This window comes from Sceloporus occidentalis, unplaced genomic scaffold, assembly GCF_023333645.1.
Source record: "Sceloporus occidentalis isolate IW3139 unplaced genomic scaffold, rSceOcc1.0.p SCAF_3, whole genome shotgun sequence".
Lineage (NCBI taxonomy): Eukaryota > Metazoa > Chordata > Lepidosauria > Squamata > Phrynosomatidae > Sceloporus > Sceloporus occidentalis.
Genome location: NW_028316983.1, coordinates 112,999,706 through 113,020,148, shown reverse-complemented (window position 1 = coordinate 113,020,148; position 20,443 = coordinate 112,999,706). Strand labels below are relative to the sequence as shown.

At 38.4% G+C, this 20,443-nt stretch overlaps 1 protein-coding gene across 1 annotated transcript in view; it reads left to right on the top strand.

Annotated features, from left to right (window-relative positions):
* Positions 1–9,566: 9,566 nt before the first annotated feature.
* PRG4 (proteoglycan 4) overlaps positions 9,567–20,443 on the top strand; it is a 45,838-nt gene continuing 34,961 nt past the window's right edge. Inside the window, exons 1-2 of the mRNA XM_089518316.1 lie at positions 9,567–9,645; positions 14,198–14,296. Of these exons, the coding sequence (XP_089374442.1) occupies positions 9,567–9,645; positions 14,198–14,296 (178 nt within the window). The remainder of the gene's footprint in view (positions 9,646–14,197; positions 14,297–20,443) is intronic.

The window sequence follows — 20,443 nt, the reverse complement described above, 5'->3', positions numbered from 1 at the left end:
TAATTTTAAAGACCTACATGGTTTGGGTCCAGGTTACCTACAGGATTGCCTCCTCCCATATAATCCACCCTGTATGCTCAGGTGTTCTGGTGGATGTTTACTCCAGTCAGCCAGGACTAGGTTGGGAACTGTCGATCAGAGGACTTTCTCTTCAGCTGCCCCACAGACTGTGAAATGACCTGCCAGAAGAGATTCAGCAGCTGAATATGCTGTCCAAATTTAAAACAGCATTAAAGACCAGTTCCTTCTGTTAGGAAGGATCGAATTAGGGGAATTATACGAGAGGCATATCCTAACAACACACACCGCAAGATCGTGTCCCTATGTGTATACCAGAGGTCATGTAGTCCAACCCCAGGGAGAAAGAGACTCAGATGCCAAAAGAGGTGCAATTAAAATGTGAACATTTATTAAAGCCACACAACAAAAGGGATCACACACACACACATTCAATGCTAAAGTAAGGGAGAGGTGAGTTCGGGAGTAAAGGAAAAGGATAGAGGCACCGTTGGGAGTATTTACCTTCGAAGTCTTCTCCAAGACGTCGGATGTGAGGAATGGTGGATGGTGAGATATGGCCGTGGGAGTGGGGAAAGAAAGCAGCAGTCGCGGTGGCTAGGAGCTGAGTTCCGGCGGGCAAAGCTAACTAGAGGCCCAAAAAGACAGTGAGCTTGGCTTCGCTCAAGTGATTTCAGCAGAGCACAAGGCTCCAAGAACGCAAGCTCGGAGCGAAATGCTCTACAAGCAAGGAACTCAGGCTCGGAACTTACTGCTCGACAAGCCCAAGGAAGGGCTGGAAACAAGGTCCTTATATACACCTAAACATACCCACAGGCTACGGCAGCCTGTTTTCTACTGAATTTCATTAACTCATTACAGTTCTGGTTATTGGATTGTATGTTTCTTCGTCTTTCTTGTAGAGATATAGTACTAAAGTGGTATAGGTCTTTTGCAGTGTGACTATTATTTACAAAAATAAATTAAATGTGCAAGACAACTACTCAGACAATGGCAGGGGGGATGTTCAATTAATCTATCAACCAACCACAATGGCCAAGATCTTGCAGCAGACACATGGCTATACTTCATCTCCTGATATCACCTCCAAAACCCACCTTAAAATTCAGTAAACCACGCTGAGGAATGAAGTTCTGGTAAGTAAATGTGAATATCAATTACAAGGTCTTAAACCTAGCATATAACATTGTAACTAACAGAAGGCCAATAAACATTTATGCCCCACCTTTCCACAAAATCGGAATTCAAGAATTTCATGGAGGGGATGGCGGGATGCAGTTGTGTCATTAGGGTTGGCATCACCCGATGTGGTAACTCATTGTAAGATTTGATATTTTTAAAGAAAATTTGAAAAGAACATTTTTAAAACAAATTTTTTTTAAAAAAAATTAAATTTTGAACTTTTTAAAATCCTGGGGCCTCTTTGTTCTCTGCTCCACTCACATCATCTCTTCAGCATTTTATAAGGACACAGGCAAATGCCATAGCTTGTTTCTGTCAAAAGGCTGATGTCTGGGAAACAGTAGGGAATCATCTTGTGGAGCCCACACACCCTGCACCCCTGCTTTCATCCCTGATAGAATGGAGGGAAACCACATCCACACCACAGATTGAGGACACAAGTTTCCATAGAGGTTTTAAACTTGGTTCCCTCATAACATTTGGACTGTTTGAGTGGCATCCAATTGGGACAATACATCCTTGTAAATTAACTTACATGCCATGTATAATTGAACCGTGCTGTGACACAAAGTTCATATTCCCAGGAGGGCAGAAGAGATATTGCTATGCCATCAGGACCATTGCAAACATGCAGCTAGCCGTTTGCCCAATGTGCAACATGTCTCAATGATCAATCTTGCTGGGCCCATGTTGTGGATCATCACAACCATCACTGTATATTCAGCGTAACTCCATCTTCATAAGTCATTCTTCATCTTAAACTGTTTTTATCACAAGTCCATCTTCATCTTAAACTGTTTTCATCTTGGTGTATTTTTTATCTAAATTCTGTATGCCGCTTTGATCAAAGTTGGAAAAGCGGGATAAAAATAAACTTCTTCTTCTTCTTCTTCTTCTTCTTATTATTATTATTATTATTATTATTATTACGTTATCCATCATAGCCTGTGATGCAGGATTTGGCTTACTCCTCCTCCCCTTCTTTTACAGTTATAGTAAAAGATGACTCTGACTGCTGGGAGAGATTTGACAGCTAAACATTCTGCCTGAATTTAAACTCATATTAAAGACCTAGCTCTTTTGGCAGGCCTACCCAGTTGATTTTAAACTATGGATTTTAAATTGGTATATTTTAATCTGGATGGTTTTAATATGTAATGGGCATTTTAATCCTATGTTAATGTTTTAACTTATGTAGTTAATGGTTAGTTATATTAGGGGTAAACATTCATCAAATAAAATAAGATTACCTTATGAATGTGGGATTATAATGTAAATAAATTAAAACAAAGTTAAGAGCCAAGGAGAAAAAGAAACATATGGCACTCCACAATAGAAAGAAAGAAGGAATGTGGAAGATGAACAATTGGTAAAATTAAAGAAAGAGAAGAAAAGTGTGAGGACAGGAACAAAAGCACAGAAGACAATCATGGCAAATATCTATGGCTCAAAAGGAAAAAAGAAATATTATAACTAAAGAGATGTTTTTTTTATAATAAACAGATGAAAGAGCTAAAGAAAAATAGAATCTCAAACATACTCTGAGATTCAGTCCAGAAAAGATAACCAAAAACAACTGAATTATGCGAGGAAAACAAAATGATAGGAATAAATCAAAAGAGGAATCTGAAGAACAAAAAGCCAGATAGTGCACAAAGAAAATGCCAGTTATTCAAGCAGGTTAGAAATAAAAGCAAACAAAAAGACATCTAGTGTTTAAATTATTAATTGACAAGATAAGCCTGAAGAATTTTTTTAAGGACACTGAAAGGAGCTGATTTAAAAGTAACAGAAACAGAAGCAGATTAATAGAGAGGAAAAAGCAGCCAAAGTTGGAAAAAAGAGGTGATGGGTGTAGTTAAGAAAGGTTATCAGTAAAATTTTCTGACATTATGTTGGAACAAACCCAGGAACAGATGTCAGATAATGAAGGGGCAATCATCATGAACCCTTGAATTTTTCTGGCTTCTCTTAGATCAAAATCAAAAGATGTAACTAGTATATAACATAATTTCAGATTTATTCAAGTTACTTTAATAAAACATCATTTTCTCAGAACTGGTCTTTGGTAGAGGAAAATTTTGAGAACTGCATGTCTGCGTGAAGAATCAGATGGTTCTTTGGTTTCCTAGATAGTCTGTCAGAGTGATTAATTTGGCAGGTGGTGTAAGGATTTAGAACATCCTGTTTGACCACACCCTTTTAAATGTTAAAGATGTGATTTCCAGCTACAAACCACATATTATTGGAAAATTATTAGGCACTGTCTTTTGGGGTTCATAATCTGTGTCCCTTCTTTTGCTTCTGAATGTAAAATGCATGCCTCAAACTAGGTCTGGATTGCAGTTAAAACCTTACCAAAGTGAATATTTGTAGTTTTAGTATAACAAATAGCAAACCTAGAGCCTACACTGATTCTTTTACGCACTTCTACAAAGCAATTCATGCAAACATATAATACTACATTCTTTGGCACCAATTCAAGAATTACTTTTAGAGGGACTTACAGACTGGAGTTAGGGCACACTATGTGCTCTAACCTGCCCCCCAGGGTGCCATTTTGGTATGCACCAGTCCACACAGTGCATGCCATGATAAGACCTCTCTGGTGCTGCATTCATATGATGCAGCCCCGAAAGGGCGTCATAAAACTGTGCCACCATGGCTACGGCACCCCTTGGAGGGAGCAAAAAGGAGTCGATTTATGCAGCTCCTTTTTGTGCTCTCCAGAGGCTGGATCAGGGCCATGGCATGAGGTTGCCGTGGCCCTGTTCTGGTCTGTAAAGGGGCAATTGTATAACCTCTTAGTTAGGACATTCTGATTTGGAGAAAATTATTTTGAACAGATGTTTATAAGTGTGAGTTATATTACAATCAGCATGGTGAGTGATTTGAGTATTGTACTAGGACTCTACGAAACTAGAGTTTGAAACCTGCTCAGCCCTGGAAGCCCACTGGGTGACCTTCAGTAAATCACACTCTCTCAGCCATAGAAGAAGGCAATAGACAATCTCCTCTGAATAAATCTTGCCAAGTATATAAGTTGACGTCAATTTGAATATACATTATAACAACAAATAAACAAACAAAATGTAACTTGATATTTAAAGAGACTGATGCAATTGCACTGGTGTTGTTTTCTGTGCGCAGAAAAATTAAAATAGGGCTCAAGGATGCATTCCTGCCTTCTCCAGCTGTCCATATGTATAATGCATCCAGTGTCAACACCAAACAAGGCATTTCGTTTTTGGCCCCATCTCACAGAGGGACACAAGGAACTTTATCTTAGAACATCGTATTGCACTTCTTTTCTGTGCACCTCTGAAGAATGAAGGGATTCTGGTCATATTTCATAATCATAAAAACTAAACAATTATTTACCTCAAGGAAATTGATCTTAGAACATTGTGTTGCACTTCTTTTCTGTGCCCTTCTCAAGAATATAGTGATTCCAGTCATATTTCTTAAACCGAAAAACTGAACAATTATTTACCGCATGTACTGCTTACTTCATACGCAGCATGTGATTGAAAAAACACCACCATATTACCTCCTATAGAGTTTTGGTCATTTCCCTACCCTCACTTCTCAAAGCCTGCCAAGGGAAGGGTGTTAGTTTTCATAACAGTTTCTGGGAATGCTTATTCATCTCAGTCAGAGATGTGGTGGAGGAGGAAGTGCTGCAGCACATTAGCCTCCAGTGAAAGCAACAGCAAATGCATGATAAGTTTTTACCAAGCACTCCTTTAAATTACAACAATTTTCTCTCCCTTGCATTCATGTTTCACTTTTCATTCTGGTTGCTTTTTTTTAGGGTTGAGAAATCCCTTTGAAAAGTAAAAATAAATAGAAAATGCAGGTTTGGTGTCTGAATTATTTTGGGGGCGGGGGGATAGGTTACTGAATGAAAACTACTCTAGAAACCCTCTAATTTTAGCGAAATGAAGCCTCCCCATAGTTTAAAAACAGTAGCTAAGAGAGGGCAGTGAACATGATACAGTTGTTTCACTTTCTATTTTCTGTTCCTTCCCTGGTGTTTTGTCAGTTTTTTTCTAACCAATGTATCTCAGGATCTATTGCCACAGCACTAGTCCCTGACGTAAAATGTCAATATTTCATATGAACAGTTCTTGGCCAGATTCAACGAGGTTATGTTGTTTGCTTATTATTGATAATATATTTTGAAGAACTTTTTTTCCTCCATCACACAGATTTCCTTTAAGCACAGAGCTTCTTTCCCAACCCTTCATATTCTCTTTCACCTCAAGTATCTCCCTTAGGATTAATCCATTGCCCCACAGAGTGAGTCAGTGGCAGGAAAAGTGAAACAGACACTGGATTTCCCAGTCTAAACCAGGCTAATGGCTAGTCCAGACTTCCTATTTTCCCCTTTTTCTTTCTTTCTTTCTTTTTCTGCAGGACACCTCTCTAACTCAGTAACACACGGGGGGAAATCTATGGAAAAATGAGTTTCTACATGCTTGGTGGTGGAGACTACTCATCTTCAAAAAGCGCAGGGTCACATCAGGGCTAGGTACAGCTGTTGGCCTCTAAATCCGCCTTTACTGAAAACATACCTCACACTTTCTGACAACAACCTGCCCTCAAATTTGGGACACCTTTGCTCAAAACACACTCTTAATTTGCAACAAAAAGCCCAGCGGTTGTGATCCAGTATAACACAAGTTAGGAAAGTCCCCGGTTAAAAATGCACCACAGCTATGAGGTTTCCAGTTGGCCTGAGGCTAGTTGAGCCTCAGCCTCACACCTGCAGAATGACGCTAATAATAATTTATTTACAATGGAAACATGACATATAACTAAGGCAGTTTATAAAACAATCCATTAAACATGGACTTTTAGCCATTTATAATTTTTTTTAAAAAAATATCCAAAATCACATGACTAATAAGCATGCCAAAATAGGTAAGGGTCATAAATAAATTTATGTATATCTTCCAATCTTTTCTGGACTTCTGGAACTTTCTTAATAAAGGGTGACTTTTGGAGAGATCCAAGTGAGGGGGGTTAACAGAGTTCTGGGCAGAGCACATCATAAGTATGGTTCCCTCATAACTGCCCACCTAACCTCACTTTTTTGGGGGGGGGATGTCATAAAATCAGGTAAACTCAGAATTCTGATAGTTACATATTGATCCTTCTTACATGACAACTGTGCCAATGTATTTGCTGCATGTTATTACTCCCTCAATGTATTCTTGCTGTGGATATAAGTAAAATGACTTTTTGAACAACAGTGTATTTTTTGCATTCTGTCCTTGTTGCATTTTTCTCCAATCAATAGACTAGCATTCAGATGAGGAACAATGCATTCATAATTTATAAAACGACACACAAGTATGTTTCATGCTCCGGGTATATTTACTAAGCAGAGAAAACAAACTGTGTTACCTTCCATCGTCAGGATATAGTAGAAAACATAACTACACAGATGTTCCTATACTATAACACACATGAAGTTTCCAACAGCAGCTATTCATCACATGCCTCAGGACAGTAAGTGAGGTGCTGAATATTACTCCAGTACACTATTTATCCATTTCATATCTGTCTCATAAAACTTTCTTCCCGGCTGTGTAATTTTCACAAAATGACCATGCCAAAACAGAACTCAGTTCTGCACAGATTATGGCGTCAGGATGCAAGAGAGAACTGGGGGAGTCCCAGGACTAATTTTTCTTCTGACTTTTCTCTTTCTCTTTAACATTAACCTGATTTATAGATGTTAAACAGAGGAACCTTAATAGCAAGAGGTGAGCAGTGGATGAGATGTCACCTGTTTAATTTCTATGTAGTGAAAATTCTGGTAAGACACAGGAGCATTAACAATAAATGTTAATCACAACATTGTATGGATACATGGGGTTATTTTATGTATACACATTCTGATATAACCAAAAGGAAAAGAACACTTGTAGAATAAGACCTTTAACCATACCTTTGGTAGCATATAAAGGAAACAAATGCTGTAGAATTTCGATTACCTTTTAAGTAGAGAGTGAACCCAGTCGGAGTCCAATTGAACTTCGAAATGCAGAGCTCCATGACCATTATATAACATAGTAATTATTAATGTTGACATCATGCTTCCTGTTGTTTATTTGTCAGTATGCGAGCATTTCATGGAAAGACTTAATGTAGGGTTACACAATTTACAACCCTCTAAACTGAATGCAAACCCTCCAACGGTTTTATCATGGTGACAGCCTCCCTCCCAGGCTCAATAAGACCTCTATGTTTTCTTCACTGTGCAAAAACTGAGTTGTTATGTCTTGCCTAACAGAATTCTCATCTGGGGGGCTACATTCAGCTTGGCTGCTCACATAGTGCACAGACTGAGTATTCAGGCAGATTAATTCTTTGATTTAATGAAAGGAATACACATTGATCATGGTGCAGAAGTAGGACTGTCCACATAGTCCAACTGTGCCTAAAACGCAGGGGTGGGAGAAAATCTGACCCTCCACATGTTTTGGGCTAACTCACAGAAGTTAGAATCAGTATGACCAATAATGATGGATTATGAGAGGTGTAGTCCAAAACATCTGGGGAACAAACTATCCCCCACACCTTGTATATATAATGTGCAATGCCATCATAGGCACTGATGGCTCATACACTTTACTTGCCACTTTTGTGTACGTCACACACCCATTGCATTGTAGGTATAAGGACAGTATGTGAACATTTGTGACTCCTTATCATATCTCCAGTGACATGAAGACTCATGTTGCAGCCTGCTGCACCCCCTGGGAAAATGTTTCATCTCATCATTGCTATCTTCCTCCTGTTCTTGAGAACCATCTGACTAATCCCTCTTCCACCCTGACATATTGCAGGAATCCAACCCCCCCCCCCCCAAAAGGGCCTGAATTTGTATCCAATTCACAACTCTCCACCCCCAACCCATCTAACAAGGCATCTAGATTCATTTTGGTCCCCTCCCAACTTGCCCTGCAGCTGGAGGGAATAGACATGATGTCAGCAGAGGATTCTAAGCAGCACCTCATTTTTAAGGAACAGTTTGTCTTAACCTTAGAACACTGGATCAGTACAGGAAGTTCTCAAGTATCTATGGCCTTTTATTATTTGAGTATTTATAGGGCAAGAAAAGTATAAAGGAGGATTAAAGTGGGCAATTGGGAACCAGATGAGCATTGAAAGGATTAGAATGCATAGGCCAATATCAATCCTTTCACAATTCCAAAATAATGCTATGTGTACACACACACACACACACACACACACACACGCCTGAAGCCAGAGCTAGGAGAAGTTTAGACTACAACTCTCAGAATCCAGCCCACAGCTATGATGGATGGAGGATTCTGGGAGATATAGTCCAAAAAAATAACTTCTCGTATCCCCATATGGTTCTATAAAATGCAAAAGCTGCTAATCATTTACTACAACTAGAACATCATTATTCACAGAAGACTTTTATCCTTTGCCTAAAAAGGAACAGTTCTTCCAGGGCTTTAAAAGGAAGAAGAAAAAGAAAGAGGAGGCAATGAAACAATATTTTGAGAAGGCAAAAGATTTTAGGTATATCCATGCTTACTGTTTTCTTTTAGATAATGGTAGCCTGAATGGCTTGTATATACTTAGGGTGAAACAGACTGTCCCTTTGTGCCAGCTTGGGGGTGATATCAGAGCACAAAGTTTAGATGCCGCATGCTCTGATGCTACCCCAAAGCCAGCATCACACTATCCACCTGACCACATGGTGGTCAGATTTGCGGTGCTCTGTTGGCATGGCGTTTACATGTCACACACTGCAAGAGCACTGCAAAGCTCGAGCAGCATGGGAACAGCCTGCTTTTTGCCAGCTCAAAAAAGAATTGGCAATTTGCTGCTTCTTTTTTTTTTGCCAGCAAAAAGCTAGGTTGGGGCTGTAGTGTGTTCAGCATCAAGCTGCCCCTTAAAGGCCATCTGTTTCGGCCCTAAGTCTCATTGTGCTTAATGGCATTTGCTGTTACGTAAGTGTGCATAGGATGGCAATTCTAATTAAGATGCTAGAACAAGAATGAAAGCTTAATCAGTAGCTGTGGAAATCTGACAATCATTATGGAACTTTACCCCCATCCAGTCAGATCCTGTGATGTCAGAGTTACACAAAGATTTTGTTCACTGCTCACTGCTTATTTTGTCAATCTAGATTATATTTTGCTTCCATTTCTTCCATAGCAAAGTATTCGAGGCATCATAACATTTGCTCAGGTCATAGCTGGCTGCTGAAAATTAATATAAGGATACATATTCTAAAATGGAGAACTATACTCAATGGGTAAAGATAAAAGGTTGAGCAAAAATGTGTTAGAGTTTCTTCCACATTAGTCTCCACCATGACACTACCTTTTCATGGTGGTGGGACTGTGTGCTCCTGTCGGGCAAAAGGCTATGCTGATGGTCACACTGCTGCTGGTAGGATCTCCCATGTCAGATGGTCTTTTACTGAAGAGCCAGACTACATATGCCGAACAACTACTAGGTAGCAGCAGTAATGTCGGGGGGGGGGGAGTGGTTGATGATGTCTTAGGGTCGATCTACACTGCAGAAAAAATGCAGTTTGACACCACTCTATATGTCATGGCTCCATCCTACAGAATCCTGGGATTTGTAGTTTTGTGAGGAAATAGCACTCTTTGACAAAGAAGGCCAAAGACCTTGTAAAGCAACAAATCCCAGGATTCCATAGGATGGAGCTACAGCACTTAAACTGGTGTCAAATGGCATTATTTCTACAGTGTAGATGCACCCTCAGAGACAATGACAGAGTCACCATAGCTAACACTTGCTAGTATTGCAGAAAATAAGTGTTGGTTTAGGATTCTGAATCCCTGCTTATCCATGGCAACACACTGGATATGATCTTAGGCAAGTCACAGTCAGCCTCAGAGGATGGCAAAGGCAAATTGTCTCTAAACAAATCTTGCCAAGAAAACTCTGTGATGAATTGGAATTGACTTGAAGGGACACAACAACAGGCAGTCCCTTCTACAGGAACAGTCACTCTCTCTTCACTAACAGCCATCAGCACATCAATGTGCTTTAACGTGATTGCCAAATCCATTGCCCCATAACTGATCGATCATCTTGACATTATTGATGAACTGATTGATACTGTTATTGGATTACTATATTCCAGCATTTACTGTATGGATTTCCTCAGCTATTTCACACGTGGTTTTCAGCTGCTCCACCATACTCAACCAAAATTACAACCACATTAAAAAAATGTCTCACCAAATTGAGTCCACTGTAGTCAAGATAGGCACTAGCAACCATTATAGGTAATACTGTACCTTTAATGAAACACTTCTTTTGTGCAGATTCTACTCCTTTTTGTTTTGTCCTTTACAGTGCAGCTGGATATTTATTTATAAAATATTTAGCTACCTAATAGCTGACATTCTCTCACCAAATAACAATAAAACAATTATAATAAAATGACACACAACAGAACTGACACCAAGAGATTAAAAACATTGTGGAGCATAATAAAATGAAAATAAAATCTGCAATAGAGACAAATTGTTCCTTAGTTGCCTATTAACTAGTCAGCATCCTTCTCTTGTGGTTTTTATTCCTTATTTCCTTTCCTCATTTTTATAGTACTTATAGCAAATAGGTTTAAATAGAACTGAACAGGACATTTTCAGAGAACATTCAACTCTGAATGTGGGAGGTCACTAAGTGAAAAGGATTAGCTGGCCACTTTTTTCATTGCTTGGCAATGGTAGTACTTTTAGGAGACATTGATGGGCAGTCACCACTTTATTCTCCCAAAATGGGAGCTGACCACTCACTGGTTGTATTGCTAACAAGATCTGTTTGTTCCCAAATTTAAATAATAATAATAATAATAATAATAATAATAATAATGTCAAAACATATATTAATTTAATTGCCTCTAGAGTGGGAAAATGGGGAGGGCACTTTCCATGGAGAACAAATGCTGGCTAATTAAGGAGCAATTTATCACTTCTCGACTCAGTGGTTCACAAATGTTAGTTCCCCTGGGGTTTTGGACTTCAACTCCCAGAAGCCCCAGCCAGCTTAGTCAACAATCAAGAATTCTGGGAGCATCTGGAGGACCAGAGTGTGGGAATCAAGCTAAACTAAAAAAAAAGAAACAATAGGAGTAGGTACTACAGAAGGCTACTAATTAACACTTAACAGTATGAAACGTAAAAGCAAACAAGTATTATAAAAATCTCTTGGCCACAGGCAAGAGTACTCTTGGATAGAATGGTACAGAAATCTCCACATTTTTAGGGTCAGTGGATAGCTTTAGAATTTTGGAAGTATGTTATGGGTGCTTTCATAAAATGGTTGTCAGGATTGGGGCTTGCCAGTCTACAAAATGCCTGGCAAGGTGAATATGGCCAGGGGGCTCTTTCTTGATATAACTTCCATTTTTCAGAAGGCAAACTGGTGAGACTAAAAACAGAGGTATCCTGCCAAAGAACCACTTCCAAAACATAGATGATATCAATGGGGCTGTACAGATGGGTGGTGGGATGCTGCCCCTCTTTGCCCCGGATCAGCACCGATCTGCTCCCTCTAGGGAGAAAAAAGAAGCTGCTCCGAGCAGCTTCCTTGAAAGGGCATCATAAGCGCTGTGACTTCCCTTCCGCGCAGTGCTGTGCACAATGTGCATCATCATGGCGTGCGCTGGATGGACGGGTGTGCACCATAATAGCGGCTGGGCAGTCTGGTAAACAAAAACAATACACTGCATACAAAAACCACACATTTTCTTCAACTTTAGACCCATACTTTCATTGACTGGCTTTCTAGCTGCCAGAATTTCCGTGTGTGTGTGTGTGTCTGTGTCTGTGTGTGTTCATACATACACAAATGGGGAACATTTCTTGTTTCCGGTGCTGCCAAAAAGAAGCCGCTCTAGTCAGCTTCTTTTTGGCAGCGCGCCGGTGCTGCAGTGTGTGGTTGCTGCATCACTGACTTGGGGCAAAGACAGGCAGCATGGAGCTGCCCGTCTGTCGAGCCCCAATGTTGGGGACATACTCACCATTTTGTGACTAGCAATGGTCCCATACCACCATTTTGTTGTTGCACCCATGACACTTTTAAAAAAATAAGAGCAGTGGAAGGGGGGAAGGCTAGCACCGTGGTGGCGAACCTATGGCACATGTGCCACAGATGGCATGCGAAGCCATTTTTGAGGGTATGCGGAGAGCAAGGAAGTGGAAGAACAGGCACTCTCCTGTTCCTTCTCTTCCTCCACTCTCCCAGGCCTACAGCTGTCTCCAGAGAGGCAGCTGAAGGTCTGGGAGAGTGGGGGGAAGAGAAGGAACAGGCATGTGCCTGTTCCTCCTGAGAGGCAGCTGAAGGCCCAGGAGAGTGGGGAAAGGGAAGGAACAGATGTGTCCAATTCTCTCTTCCCCCCCCCCCCCGGGCCTTCAGCTGTCTCTGAGGATGGCCCGGGCCCAGAAAGTGTGAGACCCGCCCCAGACGTCCTGTCCCCCTGGACCTCCCATCCCCGGGTGACACCCAGTGGGAGAACATCTTACTGGCCTAGCACAATAAATGGATACATTTAAATTTCTCTGATAAGGGAATGCTACGATTTTAAAAGGGACAACCAGTCAGTGGCATCCACTGACCACTATTACCAGATTCTTCCAAACATTCTCCAACACACTCAAGATACATTCGACACTTACATGTCTAATTTTAAAGCTCCTTTCTTTTGAAAATAACATATACCCCTCCCCTATCTGTAACCATAATTCATAATTATTTGCTACTACCATTTAATGCCAATGCCTGCCAAAAATATCCAATCTCTCAGGACAGTTTGTTCGCTGAACTATTAGAAATGTGTTGACTAATAAGTCTAAATTTATTTTTTTAAATAGTCATTTTTCTTAATGGGAGTGTTTTCCAGATGCTGCTGTCTAGTCTTCTGGGATGATTTCCAATAGATGTGGAAAATTTGCTGTCATGGGTTGTCACAGTTGGTTTTGTCTAACACGTTGCCTAATTAGTTCATCCTGATATATTCTCCTCAATATATATATAAGGATCTGGAGAATCACTGCTAACAGAAATAGCCATTGGACGGTAAGTGCAACACCTGTTTCTCTGCAGAGAAATTTGCTCAAAAGGATCTCACCCTACTAATGACACAAAGGAATAAAATGTAGTGTAAGAACAAAGAATAAAATTGCAAGAATAGAATAAAATTGCAAGCATCACATTGGTAGATATAGAAAGTTGGCAAGATAGGGGTTGTTGTTTTTTTTACATTGTATAGTATTCAATATGTTTGTTATACACTGTTTATGTATTTTTTGGATTTTATATTTCTAGCATGATTTGAGGCTTTTTAAAAATAAACATACTCAGTTTGCAACAGAAATAATTTTGCTATACACATACAGGGTACCTTTAAATTTCTGTATATTATAACAACTAGTTTATATATTACAGTACAGAATCTAATATAATGTTGTATCACATTACTTCCTTATATATATATATGAACTGTGGAATATCAGAGATTCTTTTACTACAGCAATGAAGGTGCTTAGGAATTGAATACATTTGAGAAGTTATTCAAGTTTACTAGTGAATTCATTCGGTGTATGTGGGGGGTATGTGTGGATATGCACACACACACACACACACACACACACACACATCCATTCATATCTTTAAAATTGTTAAAGATTTAAAACAGACTCCATGAATTTTATCTATTTATCTATCTTTTTTATAGAATCAAAAGTAGTTAATTAATGTAAAACAAAGGTTTTCATAGCTTGCTTCTCCTGTCCCATATATTCTACATGCTTGACTGATATGAAGAATGTAATGTACGTGAATGATATTTAATAGTGTAACTAGCACATATGTCACACATACGTCTGATGTTAGGATAATGATTATTTTTTTCCTTATTGTTAGAATAACAATGAGTAAACACTCTATATTTTTTTATTTAAAGGAAAGACTCGGTCTCTTGAAATCACCATGGCTTGGAATATATATTGGACCTCTCTGCTGTTACTGACAGTATTTTTGGCACAGCAAGTTTCATCACAAGGTACTGTAAAACTTCACGTAAAATTGATATTATTTGGAAATCATGAAAACGGTAGCTCAGTTTATAGCACAGTTCGAATTAAGTATTAAGATTTAAATAGAATAAAAATACAGTTAGCCAAACCTAACAGCTGGAGCTCATGTTTTTGGTTGTCATGGGGATTTCACCACAATGAATTGCCTTGTGATGACCGATCTCTTTCTCCGCTATACTGGTTAGAAATACTCAGCATGTGGATTGGGGCCATGACATTGTGAATCTTCGGTGCAGAACATAATGGTGACCAGCAACATGATGGCCTCTATCCACATTGTGAGAACTTCCAAATGGGATGGCAGTCTTTAAAATGTGGTCTTTTCCAACTCTATGAGTCTATTATTCTATGATCAATCATTACTAGAACAGGATGGGAACATTTTTCAGTGTACAGAACTCTGTGAGACCTTAAGTACAAATTAGATGGGTGATTTCCTCCCAATGCAAATACTAGTTTAAGAGAATGATTTTTTGTCACGACTCCAAATGAGTGGAAATGACTAAATTGTATGTTTGTCTTGGTAATTGTCAGTCCACTTTGAGCTGATTCAAGTTACATTTTTTTAAAACCTGCATGTTTAACACGAATATGCATTTACCATCACATGTGGCTTGATCCAAAATATCAAATCCATCCTTTTGAACTGACTTATTTCAAAATCAGTTACTTTACATTCAATGCACATTTGTAACCAAAGATTTCTTTCTCCAAAATAAGCATTTGGGTCACCATTTTACAAGGATAGGATGTTTAAACATCATTTCACCAGCTGGTATATTTAAATAAATTCATGCAAAAACCTGATGTAGGGATTAATATATATGTTTATATTTGAAAGACTCCATTGCTGCTCGTGAAACTGGCTCTTAATATGAAATAATAGATTAAAAACTGTACTAAAAATCAAATCTGCATTTGACAGAAAAAAATTAATTTCATCAGTTTCTATTCATCCACATATTAAACATAAGATTACTCAATAACTGTAGTTGGATTTCATGAAAAGCCATTGTTTATCATGAGATGAGCAAACCTAGCTTCCCTCAGGCTCATATATTCCTCGTTCTTCTTCTGGCATAACACCACTATTGACAACACCAAAAACCAAATAAAAAAACAAATCCCTAATATATAAAGACTACTGATCAACAGCAGGCAGGTACACAATGTACAAAGTAGAAATTACTTTGTGGGAAAGAACAGAAAAACATTATAGACAATCTATTAACTGAATTTAGTGATACATTTCCTAAATAAATATATCATTAGAAGTTCATAGAACAGTTCTTAATACTCGGTTTAGCTTGTGTGTTTCACCACAGTTATTTCAGAGAACTGAATATTAAGAACTGTTCTGTGAACTTCTTATGATCTATTTCTTTAGGAATTCACTCAATTCAATTAAGTGTCTGTCTATAATGTTTTTCTGTTCTTTCCCATATGTGTACACAATTTGTGCATTGTGTACCTGCCTGCTGTTGATCGGTAGTCTTCTTTTGCCATGACCATGAAGATCTTCAGGTTTTTGCTTCCATTTTTCATCACACACAACTTCTTATTTGATCTGGACCTAGCCATGGCCCCATTTAGCAGCTAAAGAAACCATGAGTGATATTAACTATAGTTTCTTTGGAACAAATAAACCTCATAGATTGTGAAACTGGTGTGTTCAAGAAATAGATAAAAGTAAGTAAGCACATTTTAACGTTTTGATGACACGAGAAGCCATAGATAATGAAGTTTGAAAGCCACCCAAATGCCTCCTCATGATTATGCTGGAATAGGAGAGGTGAGGGCATTCAAATAAAGGCAGAGGTTAATCTTATTCTGATGATGATTAACCATTGCTTATTAGGATGTCATTACACAGTCAGTGTCAGCAAATATTGCATGCCATTGCAAGTGTCTGAAACTGAATTGCTGGCATTAATGTGTGAATGCTTGCCTTGCTGATTTCTTTTTCCTTTGTCTTTCTTTTTCTTTCTTTTTTGCAATATTCCCAAATAAATAAATAAATAAATAAATAAATACTTCCATAGTTTTTTGAATGTCTGCATGTGGTCACCGAACATATATTTATGTGTCCAGGACTGAGTCTATTGTGACACTGTAAAAACGTAAAACTATGTGTCTTAATATATTCATTTAGTTGCTCAGCTTGAAAGTGGGAGTTGATAAATTAGAAACGATAAGATTGCAGGAACTCTGTAAGCACATTCAGTCAATTATCCTATGTCTCCTCTTTGACATTCACCAAATGTCAGACATTCACTGTAACCTCTTTCTATCTCTAGAGGGGGAGAGATGTAGCCCTCTAGCTGTTGCTAAAGTACAACTCCAGTCAGTTACTATTGGCCATACTATTGGGGGTTGCTAGGAGCGGGTATTCAACATCTGGAGGGTTGCAGATTTTGCTTCTATCCCAGACTTAAAACTAGCTACAAAGGGGTTATTTGGATCAAATTTCTTGAAATGTGACAAACATTTTATAACAATTCAGAGACATAAGAGCTTGTTACATTTTTAAATAAGCTGACTTAGCTCTTTCGTTTCAAAGTGGAATGTGGGATACAGCTGGGTTTTATCACACAGAAAGTGCCACCAGTGCTGAGAAGCAGTGCTCAGACGACTGATTTTAAAAGGCGGGAGCTTCTCGGCTATGAAAATTGGCCATCTGAGCTTGGCTTCTAGTCGGGTCTTAGGTAAGATGCAGCCAGACAGTGGCATTTTCTGTCTGATAATACCCAGCTGCATACTGCATTCGACTTTAAAATGGAAGCGATAAATCGGTTTATTTAAAAATGCGATAAACTCCTTAGTCATGCTAGTCTGGAATATCGCTGTGCAAAGAGATCTTGTAGCACCTTTGAGATTAACTGTGCAAAATAGTTGTAGCATAAGTTTTCGTAGACTAGGTCTACGAGGCATTGGAGGAAGTAGGCCAAGTCCAAGACATCTTATGCTACCACTTCTTTCACACAGTCAGGCTGCATTCGCACTGCAGAAATAACCCAGTTTGACACCACTTTAACTGCCATGGCTCAATGCTGTTGAATTCTGGCATTTGTAGTTTTGTCAGACATTTAGCTTTCTCTATCACACAGCTCTGGTGCCGCAGTAAAGTCCAGTTCCCAGACTTCCACAGCATTGAGCCATGGCGGAGAAAGTGGTTTCAAACTGGATTATTTCTGCACTGCGGATACAGCCTTAGTCTCAAAAGTGTTACAAGATCCCTTTGCATTTTAAAACAATATTATTGTTGTTGTGTGTCTTCAAATCATTTCTCACCTATGACAGTCTTAAGGCGAACCTGTCATGGGGTTTTCTTGGCAAGACAAGTCTAAATCAAATTTTCACTGTAACTTTAAAAGTACACATCTAATTGATAGTTTGTGGAATATTCAGATGATTAGATTGAAGTTACATTGTTAAGCATTTTTCGGTCTAATGACTTGAAGCTTCTGCTCAAATCAGTGGTCATGAAAGTATTTAATGTTGGCTAGAATGCATCCAGTGGATTTATGTAGGTGGCTCAGAGGTTTCTTTTCAGCTGCTGTAAAAATATTCTTGCATTCATTACTGGATGCATAATTTTTCTAGACTACATTTCATTATTATTATTATTTTTAAAAATCCTAAATATAAACAAGGCTTAATGAAACCAATTATTAAAAATAGTAGAACAATCCTAAATGACATAAAAACATAAAATAATGTGTGGGTTTTTTTTAAAAAAATAAAACAATTAAAATGAGGGTGACTGTTAATTTTAATGGCCATGCAAATAGAAAAAGTCTTGGTAATAAGAAGTTAAAAGTGGAAACACTTCATGTTGTGGATCTGCCTATCTCAAAGAAGAGATTGCTCAAGATGGTGGGCATTAAAAGTGAAAAGGCCCTCCTTCTGTCATTTTTTCAGACATTATCTAGCAAAGTGGAATTCACAGGCTATTGCCACAATGCAGAAATGAAGCACTGCATGTTGTATTAAGTGTAACATACATCTTATGCTTTCAGTGACTTATAAGACCTTTTTACATCATCTCTGTAGAAACCGAATAATGTGTGTTCAGTGTCAAGACAATGGTTGCTTAAATTTCTATTCATATTCTAAACTATTATGGTTATATGTGTGTCCAATGTGTGTTGTTTGGGGAAAAAATGGCATTGTCTTCATGTTGGCGTTTCTTGTTTTGTCTAGAAATGTCAACTCGTTCTCTTTAGTAATTCCATTTGACTTGTCTGTTAAATGTTTGGTCTTCCTTGTTCAAAGGGAAGGATGCCTTGGTACACTGATATCACACACACACCTACCAATATTTCAGTTGATAAGAATCACACTCTCCATTTTGTCTTAGACTAAATATTTAAACTCTCAGGACTTTATCTCACATAAAATCAGGTTTTTAAATACAAGCCTTTAGTTGCTCAGCTTGGCAAAGGGAGAGAGTAAAATCAAAATGATGAGGCAGGTTTAACAGTCACAGCAGCCCTTTAAGTATGTTCAACTGAGCAGACTTTAAAAAATTCCTTTTTGTCTGTTTGTCTTCTACAGATGGAAGACTAGGTCTAAACAACAGGTGTATGGGGTTGCTAGGGATGGGTCTTATACATACCTTCATAGCTTCTTCTCCACTTTAACCCTATATATGTGGAGATTTAACTATTGTATAAGGCCAATGAAGAAATTGTAAAGGCATTATGAATATGGCCAAATTACCAACACAACTGAATGAAATTGTGCAAGCACCAGAGCCAGCTGTAACAATCTTGTGGCGAGGAAACCTTTCTGCGAGATAAGTGTTGGATAGTATATTACATAGAGTAGGGATGAGGGTTATCATTTACATATAATGTATTCAGTATTCATTTATGTATGATGTGGTCAAACCCCTCATTTATTTTCAGTTACTAAACTTTCCCTATCCTCAAACAAAAGGCATAATGTTCCAAGAATTCTGAAACCAAGATTATTAAGTTTTAAAGACTCCACATAAGCTCTTATTTGTTGGCTAGTTTGTTTTAATGGAAGATTTCAAGATGAAACAAAGTTCTTCCTGCACTTGTATTTAATTTATAATTTTGAAAATCAATGAGATGATGTGGATAAGATTCAGAGTACACTGTGTGTGTGCCTAGGGTGCTTCCACATAAGCTCAACTGGTTTAGTGAACTTCTCTTTCAACTGTTCCCTGATACTTGTTTCATAACTAACCTCCCAACCATCTGGATAAAATAATAATAATAATAATAATAATAATAATAATAATAATAATAATAATAATGTTTGTGAAGTAGAAGCCTTTCATGGCTGGCAGCTATAGATTTTTTGTGGGTTTTTCTGGCTATGTGGCATGCCTCAGGGTGGGAGAGTCTGCCATTAGCAACAAAACAATACACATGCAAATCACTCCTGCCTTTCCAGGTCACACAATATACATACCCAAGTCCTTTCCAGGCAAGCATTCTTTGAAGATGCCAGCCACAGATGCTGGTGAAATGTCAAGAAGAAACTCTTCTAGAACATGGCCACATAGCCCGAAAAATCCACAAAAAACTATGGATGCCGGCCATGAAAGCCTTCGACTTCACAAAGTATTATGTTTGTTACTTTTTATATTTCCAACTCTTTACATCTGTAACCTTTTACATTCCCCAAAATAACTAAATAGTTATTTTTTACAGACATTTGAATGCTATAAGGCACTGACTTATGGTACAAAATACATTCTCCTCCCATCCACATCATTGTCACCTTGATACCCACAACAGACAATCAAGGTTGCTGGTTACAATACCAGCAGGGTGGTGAAATTTAGGATTAAAACCAGGAGCAGATTATCTGTTTCACCGATATTGTAGCCACAACCTCCATTGATGAATAGAACATAAGGCAGTACATGAGCTGAGTGATGTTCCTCTGTTACCATGTAATGAAGTAGCATCCTTCCAATTAAAATAAAATAAAAGTTACAATTTCACTACAGAAGATGTTACATTGTCCTTTATTAAGCTATAGTTATAATGAAACCCGCTTGTTATGGGGAAAAGGAATTACTTACAATTAGTTTGTTAACTGTAACTACTTTTTCCCAAGCTGTGAAACCAACA